We start from the raw sequence: 13780 nt of genomic DNA on the forward strand, positions 1-13780 counted from the left end.
TAATCATTTCAAAATATCGTCCAGTCCAAATTCTAAGTCCATATGTGGAATATTCCCCAGTTTCTGACCTCTTGAGGCTTGAACCCGACATGAGCTGATTTGTGTACCATGGGTTATAGAAACCAGCGAACCGCACAGCCTTTGAGGGTCTAAGATATTTTCCAGAAATAAAAGAAATGGAACAGCTGGTTTTTAGAAAATGAACTCTGCCAAAAAAAAAACGTGGTCCCAAAGTCATGAATATCATGTTTAGTTGCCCTGTTAGAGGAGATTTCTGGTTTTCTTATGCTGATTTCCAATTGTACATACGTCTACCTATTGTAATGTACGGTACTGTGATTCTCAAATTTTTAAGCTGTTTAAACATATGCCACACATTGACTATTTTTAGTTTTCCTCATACTTCCTTTTAGATTTTCTGCTGTATGAATATTTAAACATTGGCCTGAATCAATAAAAAAATACTGAGAAAGTAAAGCATGCCTTTAGAGGTAAAAGAAAAGCCCCTAACACTTTAGTATTTTACAGCTAGAGAGTGCCTGTCTCGGCCGGTTTACTAAATGTTTTGTCCTCTGGACGCTTTGAAGCAAAACTGGACCTGTGGAAGAGCCTGAAGGAGAGGACATGAACAAACTAGAGTCAGCCAGAGCAATATCCTGAGTTCAACTTCCTCTCTTTCCCTGTCTTCCTGTTATACACAAGGCTTACTATGGATATGAGGTTATTCATCCTTCTTCTCTTGGCCCAGCACTAATAAACGAAAGCCTAAATCTTGTATCATGGTCTTTCCTGGGACTACCATCACTACTTCATTTTTCAAGATCCCTCTTTCATACAGCAGGCAAACAAAGGCATCAGCTTCCCTTTGTATCCAGGGACTAATTTATGAGGTGCTGACAGTCTGTAGGGAGGTAGCAGAAAGAGACTTTTACCAGCAACTGCTCTTTCAGAGTCCTGAATTGTGAAAGTCCCTTTAACGATTAGACACACTTTCTCCCCCTCTAGGGATTATTGTTCACCTTAAGGTTTCATTCCATCTTTTATTAAGTTCTAATGTTTGTTTACTCGAACCTCACTTCAGAACAAAGGAAACAGCTGTTTGGTCATTGTTAGAGCACTGTGCAGATCAGACACTGAACACACTTAATGTAGTTGAGTATATGAAAAAAAATTGTAAAAAATAAACAAATAATTGTCCCAGAATATTTGATGTTGTGGAGTGATGTACCCAAATGTTGTTAAAAAATGTAACAAATTTTTTCAGTATTTAAAGTGGCTTTATTGTGTATTTTCCAGGCAACACAACAGCATAGCAAGCAGCACAACATTTGAGAAATGGACAGATAAAAGAGAGAGTAATGGAGCCTTTAACTGCTCAGTTCTCACTCTGAGTGTAACCACTCTGCTCACAGTAGAACTTTGTTTTGATTAGCATGGCAGCCTTGTGGCCAATCACGTGTGAGGATATGGGATCCCACAAGGGAAGGGGTGCTCTGTTAGGCAGAAGCTCACCTGGAGACTGCATCTCCAAGAAGGAGCTTTGTGGAAATAGGCGGAGCTTTGTGACCCCTCACTGTCTGTCATTGGAGATTCAAGGATTCCTCAACCATGCATGAATGAACCAAAGCAACACACCAGGTAGGTTTTTGTTAAGGGACTAACATAACATGATATAAAAAGTTGATTTTACCTAATTTAATTTTCAAATTCAGGAAATTTGACCCTACACAGGAACTCTACCTTCAATAATGCTTGATGGAAAACCAACACTAATCTGCAGGAAAGCATCAAAAGCACATTGAAACAGTACCTGCTTCCTTGAATGACTGTCAGTCACTCAAGGACTTATTTTCATTATAGTGTTCTATTCAAAGGTCAGAGTTCAGCAGAGCTGAGGAAGAGTGTAACACCAGATAGTCCACTTCTAGACTGATCAGCAGCAAACACTTTTCACTGTTCGGTTTTGTTCTAAGGCCACACAGTAATACCAGATCTTGCTACTGTTGTTTGATTGCAACCATATGGCCGTCCCGTTGAAAGTTCACTTTCTCTGAAGCAGTCCTGACATGCTAAATAATCCAATAGCTTCCTAATAAATTTGTCCCAAAGTTAAACAGGCCACGCAGCTTGGACGTGTTTGAGGTTCAGTGATAACCAGAGCGTTTGTAGGTCTTGTACTTTAAGGTGAGATCTTTAGGCTAAGCTAAATGGCTTTACAGCATGTTGTAAAAGTAGATTCTGTCATTTTACAAGTAGCCTTCAAGCTTTTTGTAAGGAATTATTTTGTGATAGAACACAAAGACTGCCAGGCGGTTCTTCATTGTTCATTTTTTAACAAAACTGTGGTAGGCATGCAATCTTCTCCCTTTTACTATTCTACCCCCAAATAAAACCCGACACAACAAATTCCCTCAAAAGTTACAGAATTAGTTCACCTCTTTGTCATTTACTCTTGGAGTAAACCTTTCTCTCTTTTTAGAGAACATTGAGGAAGCAAGAAAAACAGCAGACAGGTCAGGGAGAAAGATGTGGAGAAGTTTAATATCACAGAACTTTGTTCAATCCATGTTTTCTGTTTTCTATTCAGAAAACAGAAAAAAATGATAGTGTACCTGTAGACATCCCATAACTGTCAGACTGGGCAGGGAGAGCAATAAACTGATAAATAGTTAGGAACAGATAAACACATGGAGGTGCTAGGGCACCTGATGATTTTCCTCAGGACAAGAAAAGCACTTCTGAAATCTTGTTTTTTGGTTTGTTTGTTTGTTTGTTTTTTGTTTTCTTTTCAGTTTATGTGTGGCCCAAGACCACACATGATTTGAAATAGGTATATATACATGATGCCTGTATAAAAAAAATCTCACACTACTAAGCCAGCAGTTCCATGTGCTGCACAAGCTGTCCTTTTTATCCACTTGAGCTCCTGCCCCTAACATTCCACTGGTTCGGAACCATGGTAAGTTTGTTGCAGAGATCTAAAGTGGGAGAACCAGTTTGTTGTTCTGCTGTTGGACTTGGAAATAGATACCTACATATTCTTCATCTTATCGAACTGACCAGGAGCTATTCTGTAAAGAAAAATGCCTAGATGTTGAAAGGTGGTAGAAGCAGAGCATCTTCTCAGCTTTTTTTTTTGTTTCTCTTATGCGGTTTTGCTAAAAATTAAAGAGAGTTATTTTACTCCATGCATGCCAGTCTCTCCTTTTTTTTTGCTTTCTTTTTTGTACATTTTTAATATTTTATTTCCACTTATATAAACCTGCTGTCAGAAAATAGTCATCCTAAAATGTGTCTTAGTTCTTAGAGACTTTTCAGTTTTCCCCTGCTCCTTCCTTTGCATGGTAAACTATTATTACTGTGACTCTGCACCTCCCACATACTTGCCAACATGCTTTATTTATTTATTTTTAAATCCCTCTTTCGACATTACAGGCTGTGCCTTATATTTTTCCTGTATTTCATGTAATCTTGGGATAAATGCAGATCGTCATTAGGCTGTGGGTTATTCCACCCCTTCGCCATGCTATACTTTTAAAGTTTGGGATATGAAATGAGGCCGCAGGATGTTTCATCTGATCAGGATATGGAATCCACTTTGACAACCAATGATTTACACCACAGGTGTCAAACTCCAGTCCTCAAGGGCCACTGTCCTGCGGTTTTTAGATGTGCCACATACAAAACACTGGAATGAAATTACCTCCTCCTTGTGTAGATAAGTTCTCCAGAGCCTTAATGACCTAATTATTCTATTCAGGTGTGGTGCAGCAGAGGCACATCTAAAGGTTTCAGGACACCGGCCCTTGAGGACTGGAGTTTGAGACCCTGATTTACACTATTTTTCAGTTTTCAGTCAAAAGTCTACAGTAAGGAACCATGGTTACTGGAGTCCAGAAAATGATATCTACCCTTTAAAGATATTTTTGTTTGATTTGTGGTCATAATCCATTCCATTTTAAAGGAGTCAAAGGGCCGAACCTGGGAGTATAATGCAACAGTTCAGATAATATTGTTCAGTTGAAATTAACTCCATATGACATTTTAGCCTTTTGAAAATAAAATACTTTACTGCAATAAAAAAAAATAACAGTAACATTTTTGTAAAGAAGTTGTATTTCTCTTCCTCTGGCTAAACTTTTCAATTCTTTCTTCCTCTTGAAGCAAAGCTAAACCAACCCCCCAGATCTCTCCGAGCAAGTCCAGTGGAGGAGAGTTCTGCGTTGCTGCTATCTTTGCCTCGTCCCGCTCCTGGTTCCTCACAAATCCAAACATGAAGAGAGAGAAAGGTACGAATTGAATCAAACCCAGGGTGCACAGAACAGTTGTAGCCTCCATAGACAGACACTTTTTAAACTACTTTTGAGCTTACTGCACTTCTTGGTAACTAAGATCCTTTAGAATGTATTTATGGTTGAATTGAAATTATTATTTGCAAAGTGCCTTGAGACGGCATTTATTGGGAATTGGTACTACAGATATTGACCAGAACATTTCACATGTCTGTTGTGTGTTATTCATGGCTTTGCTTCACAACATCGTCACAGATCAGTCCCGGCAGTCGGTTGTGGACTCACTGTACATAATCAGTTGCTATGGTAATGTGGTGGAGCATGTCCTGGAGCCTCGGCCAATTACCACTGCACAAAAGATTAGCGACGAGACTCCACTGGAGCTGAGCACTTCTCCCAGAGCATGCTGGACCTTAGCCAGGTAACAGCTTATTTTCCACTTTCTCTTACAAAATGTGTTAGAATCTTGTTTCTATGGATTCATGTTGGATTATGGCACTTCTCATGTAGGACTCCGCAGTGGAACGAGTTGCAGCCACCTTTCAGCTCCAACCACCCGCTGGTGCTGGCCTCGGATCTGGTTCAGTACTACCAGTATCTTCTTGCTGGTAGGTTTCACAGTTGTTCTTTTTACAAAGACTCTTTCATTGCCAAGTCAATGACTGAAATTTAGGGTTTTTTTCTTTTTTTTAATATTTATTGCTGTTTTAAGAATCAGAATGCATCCTTTGCAACAACTGTGGCCTTTTTTGGGCAAAATTGAGATGCAATAAATATTACCTAAACAACATCAGCATTTGACTTAGATAACAGTCCGGTTTGTATGTTTGGTTTTGCTTTGGTGCATGTAACCTTTTATATTAGTTGTTGAAAGCCAGTTTCCGGTGTGTTCTCGATGTCACATGCTAAGGAGAAACCAATGTAGTTAGACCCTAGTTAGTCAGATGGAAGATCAATCAACCATGAATATATCCTGTGGCAATTCCTTCATAATGCCACATTCGAACCAATTAGCTGACACCCTAAATTCCCTCATATTCGGTAACAAGTGCTGAGCAGTGAGGTCTGTGGTTTGCTGTCTTAGAGGTCATGTAGCACGGATGGCCACGCACTTATTCAATCCACCCCCACAGGAATAGGAAGGCGTTTTGAGCTCACTCCATAATTATAAGCATTCAAAATGTTTAATTAGTTTTAGTAGGCTCCCCAGGCCAAGTTGCAGCTGTACACAAATCTATCGACTCATACCAATTGAGTACTGCAGTGCTTCAGGTCTTACTGGTAGGATATTTTGTCAAATTAGTGGTAATGGTCTCTTGTAGTGTCAGAGCAATGAGAACGTGTTGGGGTGATGGGCTCGGGCGTCAGCTTTTTCCACCATTCTGTGCCAGCATGAGTATTGAAACTGGCTGCATAATGAGAGAGATTCATTGCATTAACATTTACATCCAATTAACAATAGCCGGATAAAACCACTGTGGTTCTTTACTCCCATGGTCAACCAAGTGTGAAGCAATGTGAGGTCAAAATGTTATAAACATAATTGTTCAACCCCCTACTCATTTCCTGCTCTCTTGCCATTTACCCTTTGGGTCTGCATCCTATACACCACCAATGACCGAGTTTCTCTTGGACTGCCACCTTCCATTTCTGCGCTTTGCACCCAGAAAGAGACTCTCAGCATCCTGTTTCTCAGCATGTGTCCCCTTGCCAGCTCTCTCCTCTGCTGCTCCCTCCAGGGCTTGGCAGCCTAGTTGAGAAGTGATCCAGGAGAAAGAGTCAATTTGACCTTAGGAGGAATTACAGCAGCACCATAAGTTGCTTGTCCAAGTGCCTCTTGCTGAGCATACGGATTAGTATGTTGAAAAGAAACAGAAAAGACACTGTTCTAACTCGCAGAACAAATTGCGCTATCTAGGTCAGATTTGCATTGGCCAGCAACCATTACATTATGCTGTATTGTAGGAACAAACAAGAAAACAGGAACATTTTACAGCTGAGAAGCTGGTGAATCAAAGTGTCAATAAATCTGCCCTGAACCTAATTGTGCTGCAGACCCGTCTTTTTCAGATTGTCTGTGGAAGTTAAAAGGTTGGCAGCTTCTGATTGACAGGCCGTAGTCTCCAGTCTCATGGCTCTATATTGGATGACCCAGCCTGATTAAAAATGCAGCTTGCAAGAAAAAGGAATAGGAAGGGAGGAGGAGAGGAAGGCCCAGGGTCAGACCAGACCGGAGCCTGGAGGACGGGAAGATAAAAGACACCAGTGGCGCCACTTCATGGTCACTATCTCCACCTGTCCATCTGTAGCAGCTACTGGCAGCACTCAGCCCTGCAGAGGATGGCAAGGCACAGCAAATCTTTGAAGAGATAAGGAAACAAGAGAGAAACACTGTACACTCAAAAGGAGATGAGATCCTGCACTACAATCTTTCAGGCTTGGGGCAGCTTTTTAGTGTAGTGCAGGAAGTTTCTCCTCTTTATTTGTGAGATTCATGTATGCAAATAAAAACTGCCTTTATGGCAGATTAAAAAAAAATTGTTTTTGAACTTCAGGTGTCACAACTGATTATTAGGAAATTCTGAATAAATCATCCTTTGTCCAAGAATGTCCTTTTTTCATACAAAGTTTTCTCTAAAGATTATTTTCGCTCATTAATATTTATCCGTCAGTCCACAGCATGTGTTCAGACACTTCTTCCCCTCATGACAAACTTTGCTCCAGAGCAAATAAACCCGTGACTAATTTACCACCTGAGTTTCTGCCTGGCTCCTATGATGGTGGCAGAAACAGAGGTTGTGCTTTCTGGCCACAGGCGTACTTCTCTCTGTCATTTAATGTGCTAATTGTGGAGACTGGCTGACTGGCTGGCTTGCTTGGCAGCTCTCTTAGGACTTTGAGGCCCATGACAGCCCAGCCACATTTGCCCTGTCAATAGATCTAATTGCTCTGAGAAAGGGCCCGGAGTGAAGGCTTTGGAGCATCAGGCGTTTGGTAAAGAGAGACCCTGGCGCCATGACTGGGTCAGTAATCAAAGAGAGACAGAGAAAGGATGGGGTAAGTGCAGTGCTTGGCTGAATGAAGTAACTGTCAGTCAAATACACCTTGAATGATATATAATGACTAAGCTATTCCACTCTGTCACCATGCCAGCACCTGTCTGCCACAAGACTTCTCAAACGAGGAAAGTGAGAAGCAGGGCAGGTGGAGCAGTTGAGTGAGCCAAGCCAGACATGTCTGGCAAACAAGTACAGTAAAGATTTGAAGATTGCTCATGAAAAATAGAAAGTGGAGAAATGGAGAGAGCAGGTAACCGAGACAAGACGGCTCACCTCTGTTCACTATGCAGCCAGCTCTGCAGATCTATCAGGTTGTTAGCTCCTTATCTATCCCTAGAGATCACCCTGTCCGGCCCCGGGCCCCCAGCCCACTGGCCCCAGCAGGTTGGTCTACATCAATATCTAGGCAGCCTTTGTTCTTGTTCTGACTCCCTGCTTCACTGCTCCGGTTAACAGGCCACTGGCTACCAGCTTTCAGCCCAGCAAAACACCACTTACTGCACAGTCAATAAAGAGTGTGTCAGAGACATCTCTGTCCCTCGACAGTAAACTGGAGCTCACATCATGCTTTATGTGGGTATAAACATAATCCCAGTATCAAACGACAGGTTTCTACATCACAATAGTTCCCATCAGGAGATGGTTAAGAGTTGTAGAAAGTTCACTTCAAGCTCGTCTGAGTTTAAACCGTCAGAAGCATTAAGGCGTTTTCAGGTTATTTAGTATTTGTTTTTCTACTTTACTTTTTAATTGTAGCTTTATTTAGTCTTCTGACAGTGAAAACAAGCATCTGGTTGTTGGTTTTGCAACAGCATTAATAGTCGAGGAATAAGAGCCTAGACCTGCCTAGGCTTGTTTATTGATTCAAATTTGTGCATTCTTTTGGATTTTGTCCTCTGACTCTTTTTTAATCATGTTAAGTGCAACAATTTGTGAAAATGTGAAGAATCGTTTTAGTTTTTATCATACGTCGATTCAAAATTGTATTAAAAAAACTGAATAATACGGTTAGGGGCGGGCGATGTGGACTTAAAATTTGATCATGATATTATGCTGTACAATTGTGATAACAATAAAAGTGGAAATAAAAATGTATTTCTTCTTTTTTAGATGACTGTATGACTCCTATTTGATTTCCAAAACAACTTTTATTGTTTATTTTGTTTACTATTAAGATGCGTGGCACACCACTGGCTCATATGTGTGGGCCTGTCCCGCCTGGGGCTGCAATGCTTCTGCTGTACTCAGTGTGATATGATGGTGAGCAGTGATGCGCACCGCACTGACCAACAGCATGTAGTCGCTGTAACACCTAAAATAAAATAATTGCATCTGGATTTCTTTGGGCTTAAACATTAAACATGCCAACCTTAAAATGGCCATATTTTCTTTATTTTTATTTTTTTTATGTGTTTGACATTATTGGAAGGCTACTTCACACTTTCTAAATCTCTCTCTCTCTCTCTCTCTTTATATATATGTATATATATATGTATATATATATATATATATATATATGTGTATATATATATATATATATATATATATATATATATATATATATATATATATATATATATAAATTCCCTTCTCACCCACCGCGGGTGGTTCTTATCCTCTGAGCTCGGGTCCTCTACCAGAGGCCTGGGAGCTTGAGGGTCCTGCGCAGTATCTTGGCTGTGCCAAGGACTGCACATTTCTGGACTGAGATGTCTGATGTTGTTCCTGAGATGTCTGATGTTGTTCCTGGGATCTGTTGTAGCCATTGGTCCAGTTTGGGGGTGACTGCCCCGAGGGCCCCGATGACCACAGGCACCACTGTGGTCTTCAACTTCCAGGCCCTCTCCAGTGCCTCCCTGAGGCCCTGGTATTTCTCTAGTTTCTCGTGCTCCTTTTTCCTGATGTTGCAGTCGCTTGGTATTGCTACATCTACCACAACGGCTTTCCTCTGTTGTTTATCCACTACGACAATGTCTGGTTGGTTTGCCATTACCATTTTGTCTGTCTGGATCTGGAAGTCCCACAGGATCTTAGCTCTGGCGTTCTCCGCCACCTTTCGGGGTGTTTCCCACTTTGATCTCGGGGTTTCCAGTCCATATTCTGCACAGATGTTTCTGTACACTACGCCTGCAACTTGGTTATGTCGTTCCATGTACGCATTCCCTGCCAGTATCTTGCACCCTGCTATTATGTGCTGGACTGTCTCAGGGGCCTCCTTGCACAACCTACACCTTGGGTCTTGTCTGGTGTGGTATATCTGGGCCTCTATTGCTCTGGTGTTTAGGGCCTGTTCCTGGGCGGCCAGGATGAGGGCCTCTGTGCTGTCCTTGAGTCCAGCTTTGTCCAGCCATTGGTAGGATTTACTGATATCAGCCACTTGGGTTATTTGCTGGTGGTACATCCCATGTAGGGGCTTGTCCTCCCATGATGGTATCTCTGGCACCTCAACCTCCGTTCCCTGTTGTCTGAGACATTCACTGAGCACATTGTCTGTTGAGGCTTTGTCCCTGATGTATTTATGGATCTTAGTTGTTTCGTCCTGGACTGTGGTTCTCACACTCACTAGTCCTCTGCCTCCTTCCTTGCGGCTCGTGTACAGTCTCAGGGTGTTTATCCGTGCGATAAACAGCTATGCCCTGCCAGTAATCAGATATATATATATATATATATATATATATATATATATATATATATATATATATATATATATATATATATATATATATATATATATATACAGTACAGACCAAAAGTTTGGACACACCTTCTAATTCAATGGGTTTTCTTAATTTTCATGACTATTTATAAGGCAAGAAATCCCACTTATTAACCTGACAGGGCAGGTTGACCTATGAAGTGAAAACCATTTCAGGTGACTACCTCTTGAAGCTCATCAAGAAAATGCAGAGTGTGTGCAAAGCAGTAATCACAGCAAAAGGTTGCTACTTTGAAGAAACTAGAATATAAGGGCTATTTTCAGTTGTTTTACACTTTTTTGTTTAGTGCATATTTCCACATGTGTTATTCATAGTTTTGATGCCTTCAGTGTGAATCTACAATGTCAATAGTCATGAAAATAAAGGAAACTCATTGAATTAAAAGGTGTGTCCAAACTTTTGAACACACCTTATATATATATATATATATATATATACAGTACAGACCAAAAGTATATGCTGGTGCGGTTGGCCCTGGGTTCCTCCTAATGCAGGACAATGCTAGACCTCATGTGGCTGGAGTGTGTCAGCAGTTTCTGCAAGATGAAGGCATTGAAGCTATGGACTGGCCAGCCCGTTCCCCAGACCTGAATCCGATTGAGCACATCTGGGACATCATGTCTTGCTCCATCCACCAACGTCACGTTGCACCACAGACTGTCCAGGAGTTGGCGGATGCTTTAGTCCAGGTCTGGGAGGAGATCCCTCAGGAGACCATCCACCACCTCATCAGGAGCATGCCCAGGCGTTGTAGGGAGGTCATACAGGCACGTGGAGGCCACACACAATACTGAGCCTCATTTTGACTTGTTTTAAGGACATTACATTAAAGTTGGATCAGCATGTAGTGTTATTTCACTTTAATTTTGTGTGTGGCTCCAAATCCAGGCCTCCATTGGTTAATAAATTTGATTTCCGTTGATGATTTTTGTGTGATTTTGTTGTCAGCACATTCAACTTTGTACAGAACAAAGTATTCAATGAGAATATTTCTTTAATTCAGATGTAGGATGTGTTATTTGAGTGTTCCCTTTATTTTTTTGAGCAGTGTATATATGTCCAACTGAAGGCAGGGAGTTGCTGCATGCTGACATACACTTCATTGTTGACTAACCTTACCAACCCACCTACTTGAAACCCGATCCAGCCAGTCCACCAAATGCTTCAGAGCATCAATAATTAATTTGGGAACAGCTATTGACCTCAGGGGTCACATAGCAAAGGGAAAGATAGGGATGGAGAAAGTCGGAGAGCCCAAGTTGGAGGATGGAGGTTATCAGGGAATGCTGATTTTACTTAATAAGTAACAACGTAAAAGCTTAGTTCTTCTCTCTCGGTTTTTTTGTTTGTTTTTTTTTTTAATCCGCTAGCCTTCTCTGCCATTTTTCCACTCGCTCTGCCCTATCTTCATAAGAGTGCTTGCTCATCCTCTGAATCCCCTGTCTCAATATAGAAGAGCATTTGTAAGATTTTCCATTCAAATCAATAAAAAAAATTAATTGAATTGAAGCAAACTTTCCATTACAATCATTCTGGTTTTAATTGCTGAGGATTTTCAGTCTCTTTGCCCTTGAACTTTTTTTTGTTTGCACTTGCTGTAGCTATAGACAACATATTAAATGGGAAGTATGGTCTATAAACAAGTATAAAACTATTCATGTAATGGCATAATTTTTTTCTGGGCTGTAGATGCCAAACTATTGCCACTAACAATTTCACTTTCAGTTATCCTGCAGATAGAAATAAACATTGAGATCTGGCAATATAATTAGAGACTTAGAAGGATAACATGTCACATTCAGCCATGTTTTTTAGTTGTTGAGATGATACAATCTTCACAAATCCAAAGCAGTGAAAAAGTGTCATGTTCATTTACAAATATACTTCAAATAAAAATGAGGAAAATATGTCACTGATATTATTTGTATTATTGATAAGATTGTGATGATGACATCAATTATAATTACATTAATTACCTATAGTGATTTAGATATTCTTTATTTTTTCTTTTCTGCAATGCCCCTACCACTCTGTGAGCTCTGGCACCAAAAGTATTCATCAAATCTGGTCATCTCGGGCAAGACGCGTCAAAAAATTATTTGTTTACAGAATTTTAATTTACTTGAACTGTAGTGTTTTATAAAATCTATAAATTTTTTGACATTGTGGTACTGCACAAAAGGATATAGTTGTTATTTTTTGTAGTATGTTATATTAATCACTAAAGAAATTTCTGAAGGATGAAATATGTTAAATGTGATGCCAAATGTAGAAAATTCTCTTCTCTCATAGTGCTAATATGGTTCTGGATATTCTCTGTTTCATCGTCTGTCTTCCTCAAATGTTGTAGTGGCAATAAGTAGCGATGTTTCCCTGTCAAAGGTGCACCTTATAGTACGAAACCAATAATAGAAGCTTGTGAAAAGCCAAACAAAGGCAGTATGTTTCAGCAACAAGTTTTCGCCAGAACCTGAAATGGCTCAGATTTGTTCTGTGACCAAGTTGAATTCAAACACTGAGTTTTCCTGTATAAAACATGGGGTGGTGTCTTCATGACTTCAGCTGGTATGTTTGTCAAAAATCACTGTTTTCTTGGAAATTTATGGTTTTTTGGGGTCTTTTTTTCCGTTTCTGCTCTAGCGATTTGTTCCTGGTTTTGCTGTGTTGCATCACATCTAAGGTTGCACTAATAGAAGTTTTCTAGCCGATCACCAATTATTGATCTTCAAAAAGCCTGACCTACTGATTCTAATTTTTGCTAATACAGATTTTTTTTGTCTGAAATGTTGCTAAATATAACAAGAAAGTCGCTGAGTTGGCATCAGTTGGGGGACTAATGTTAACTGTGAATGTACAGATACCACCTGAGCAGGTCTGTCAGTCAGACTCTCTCATGGCAGAACTGAACGCAAAGATCTCTCTCATGGCAAAGATGAGATTTTAGATCTTTGCCAAGGTTGATAAGATCAGTGGATAAAATCAGCTTCACATGTCAGTATCGACCAATCACCGATCTTCTAAAAGTGAGAAAATTGGGGCCACTCTATCGACTGGCCAATTTATTGGTTCACCACTATCTAGAACCTCATGCAGACGCATCTTTAGTGATGGAACTTCCCAGTGATGTAGTCAGGGCCTGCTGAGATACTGTTTAAAAGGAAAGAAGAAATCTGTTCATGATCTAACATATTGGAGATTTTGTCCTGTTAGTGTATTTTTCCTTACCACTGTCTCTATGTGCATGCTCAGTAGGAGGAATACAGGGAATACAGGGTACCCTCTACTCTCAATACTCCATGAAAAGTGAATACTGCAAGTCAATAACTTGATGCAATCTGCTGTGTTTTCTTACATATTTTTTTTTTTTACTATTTTTAAAAAAGAAACTAAAGATGTAACCTATTCTACATCATTGTAGAATGTATGTACTTCACTTGGAGTCTGTCTGTGTGATTAAATTCACTTTTTTACTGTAAAGTGGCTTGAGACGTGTTGTGACAAGGTGCTAGGTAATTAAACTCAGTTGAATTGAAGAGCGAGGACTGGCAGGCAGTTATAAATGGTGATTAATGATCAGATGATTTGATTACTGACTCCTACTGATATTAATAATTGCTTCAGTGGGAGTTAGGTTTGTTTTTGTGTGAACCAATATAAAGTAAATAATGAGTGTACTAGTGTTACAGTTCGACCAGTAAGGCACAAAGGCATA

The 13780-nt window shown here is 40.1% G+C and overlaps 1 protein-coding gene across 4 annotated transcripts in view; it reads left to right on the forward strand.

Moving 5' to 3' along the window:
* Positions 1-13780, forward strand: part of bcas3 (BCAS3, microtubule associated cell migration factor) — a 342270-nt gene that overhangs the window by 95625 nt on the left and 232865 nt on the right. For all 4 annotated transcript variants that reach the window (XM_023351529.1, XM_023351532.1, XM_023351531.1 and 1 more), the window contains 3 exons: positions 4165-4289; positions 4548-4713; positions 4803-4900. In XM_023351529.1, the coding sequence (XP_023207297.1) occupies positions 4165-4289; positions 4548-4713; positions 4803-4900 (389 nt within the window). The remainder of the gene's footprint in view (positions 1-4164; positions 4290-4547; positions 4714-4802; positions 4901-13780) is intronic.

The sequence above is a fragment of the Xiphophorus maculatus genome, chromosome 18 (genome assembly GCF_002775205.1).
Source record: "Xiphophorus maculatus strain JP 163 A chromosome 18, X_maculatus-5.0-male, whole genome shotgun sequence".
NCBI lineage: Eukaryota > Metazoa > Chordata > Actinopteri > Cyprinodontiformes > Poeciliidae > Xiphophorus > Xiphophorus maculatus.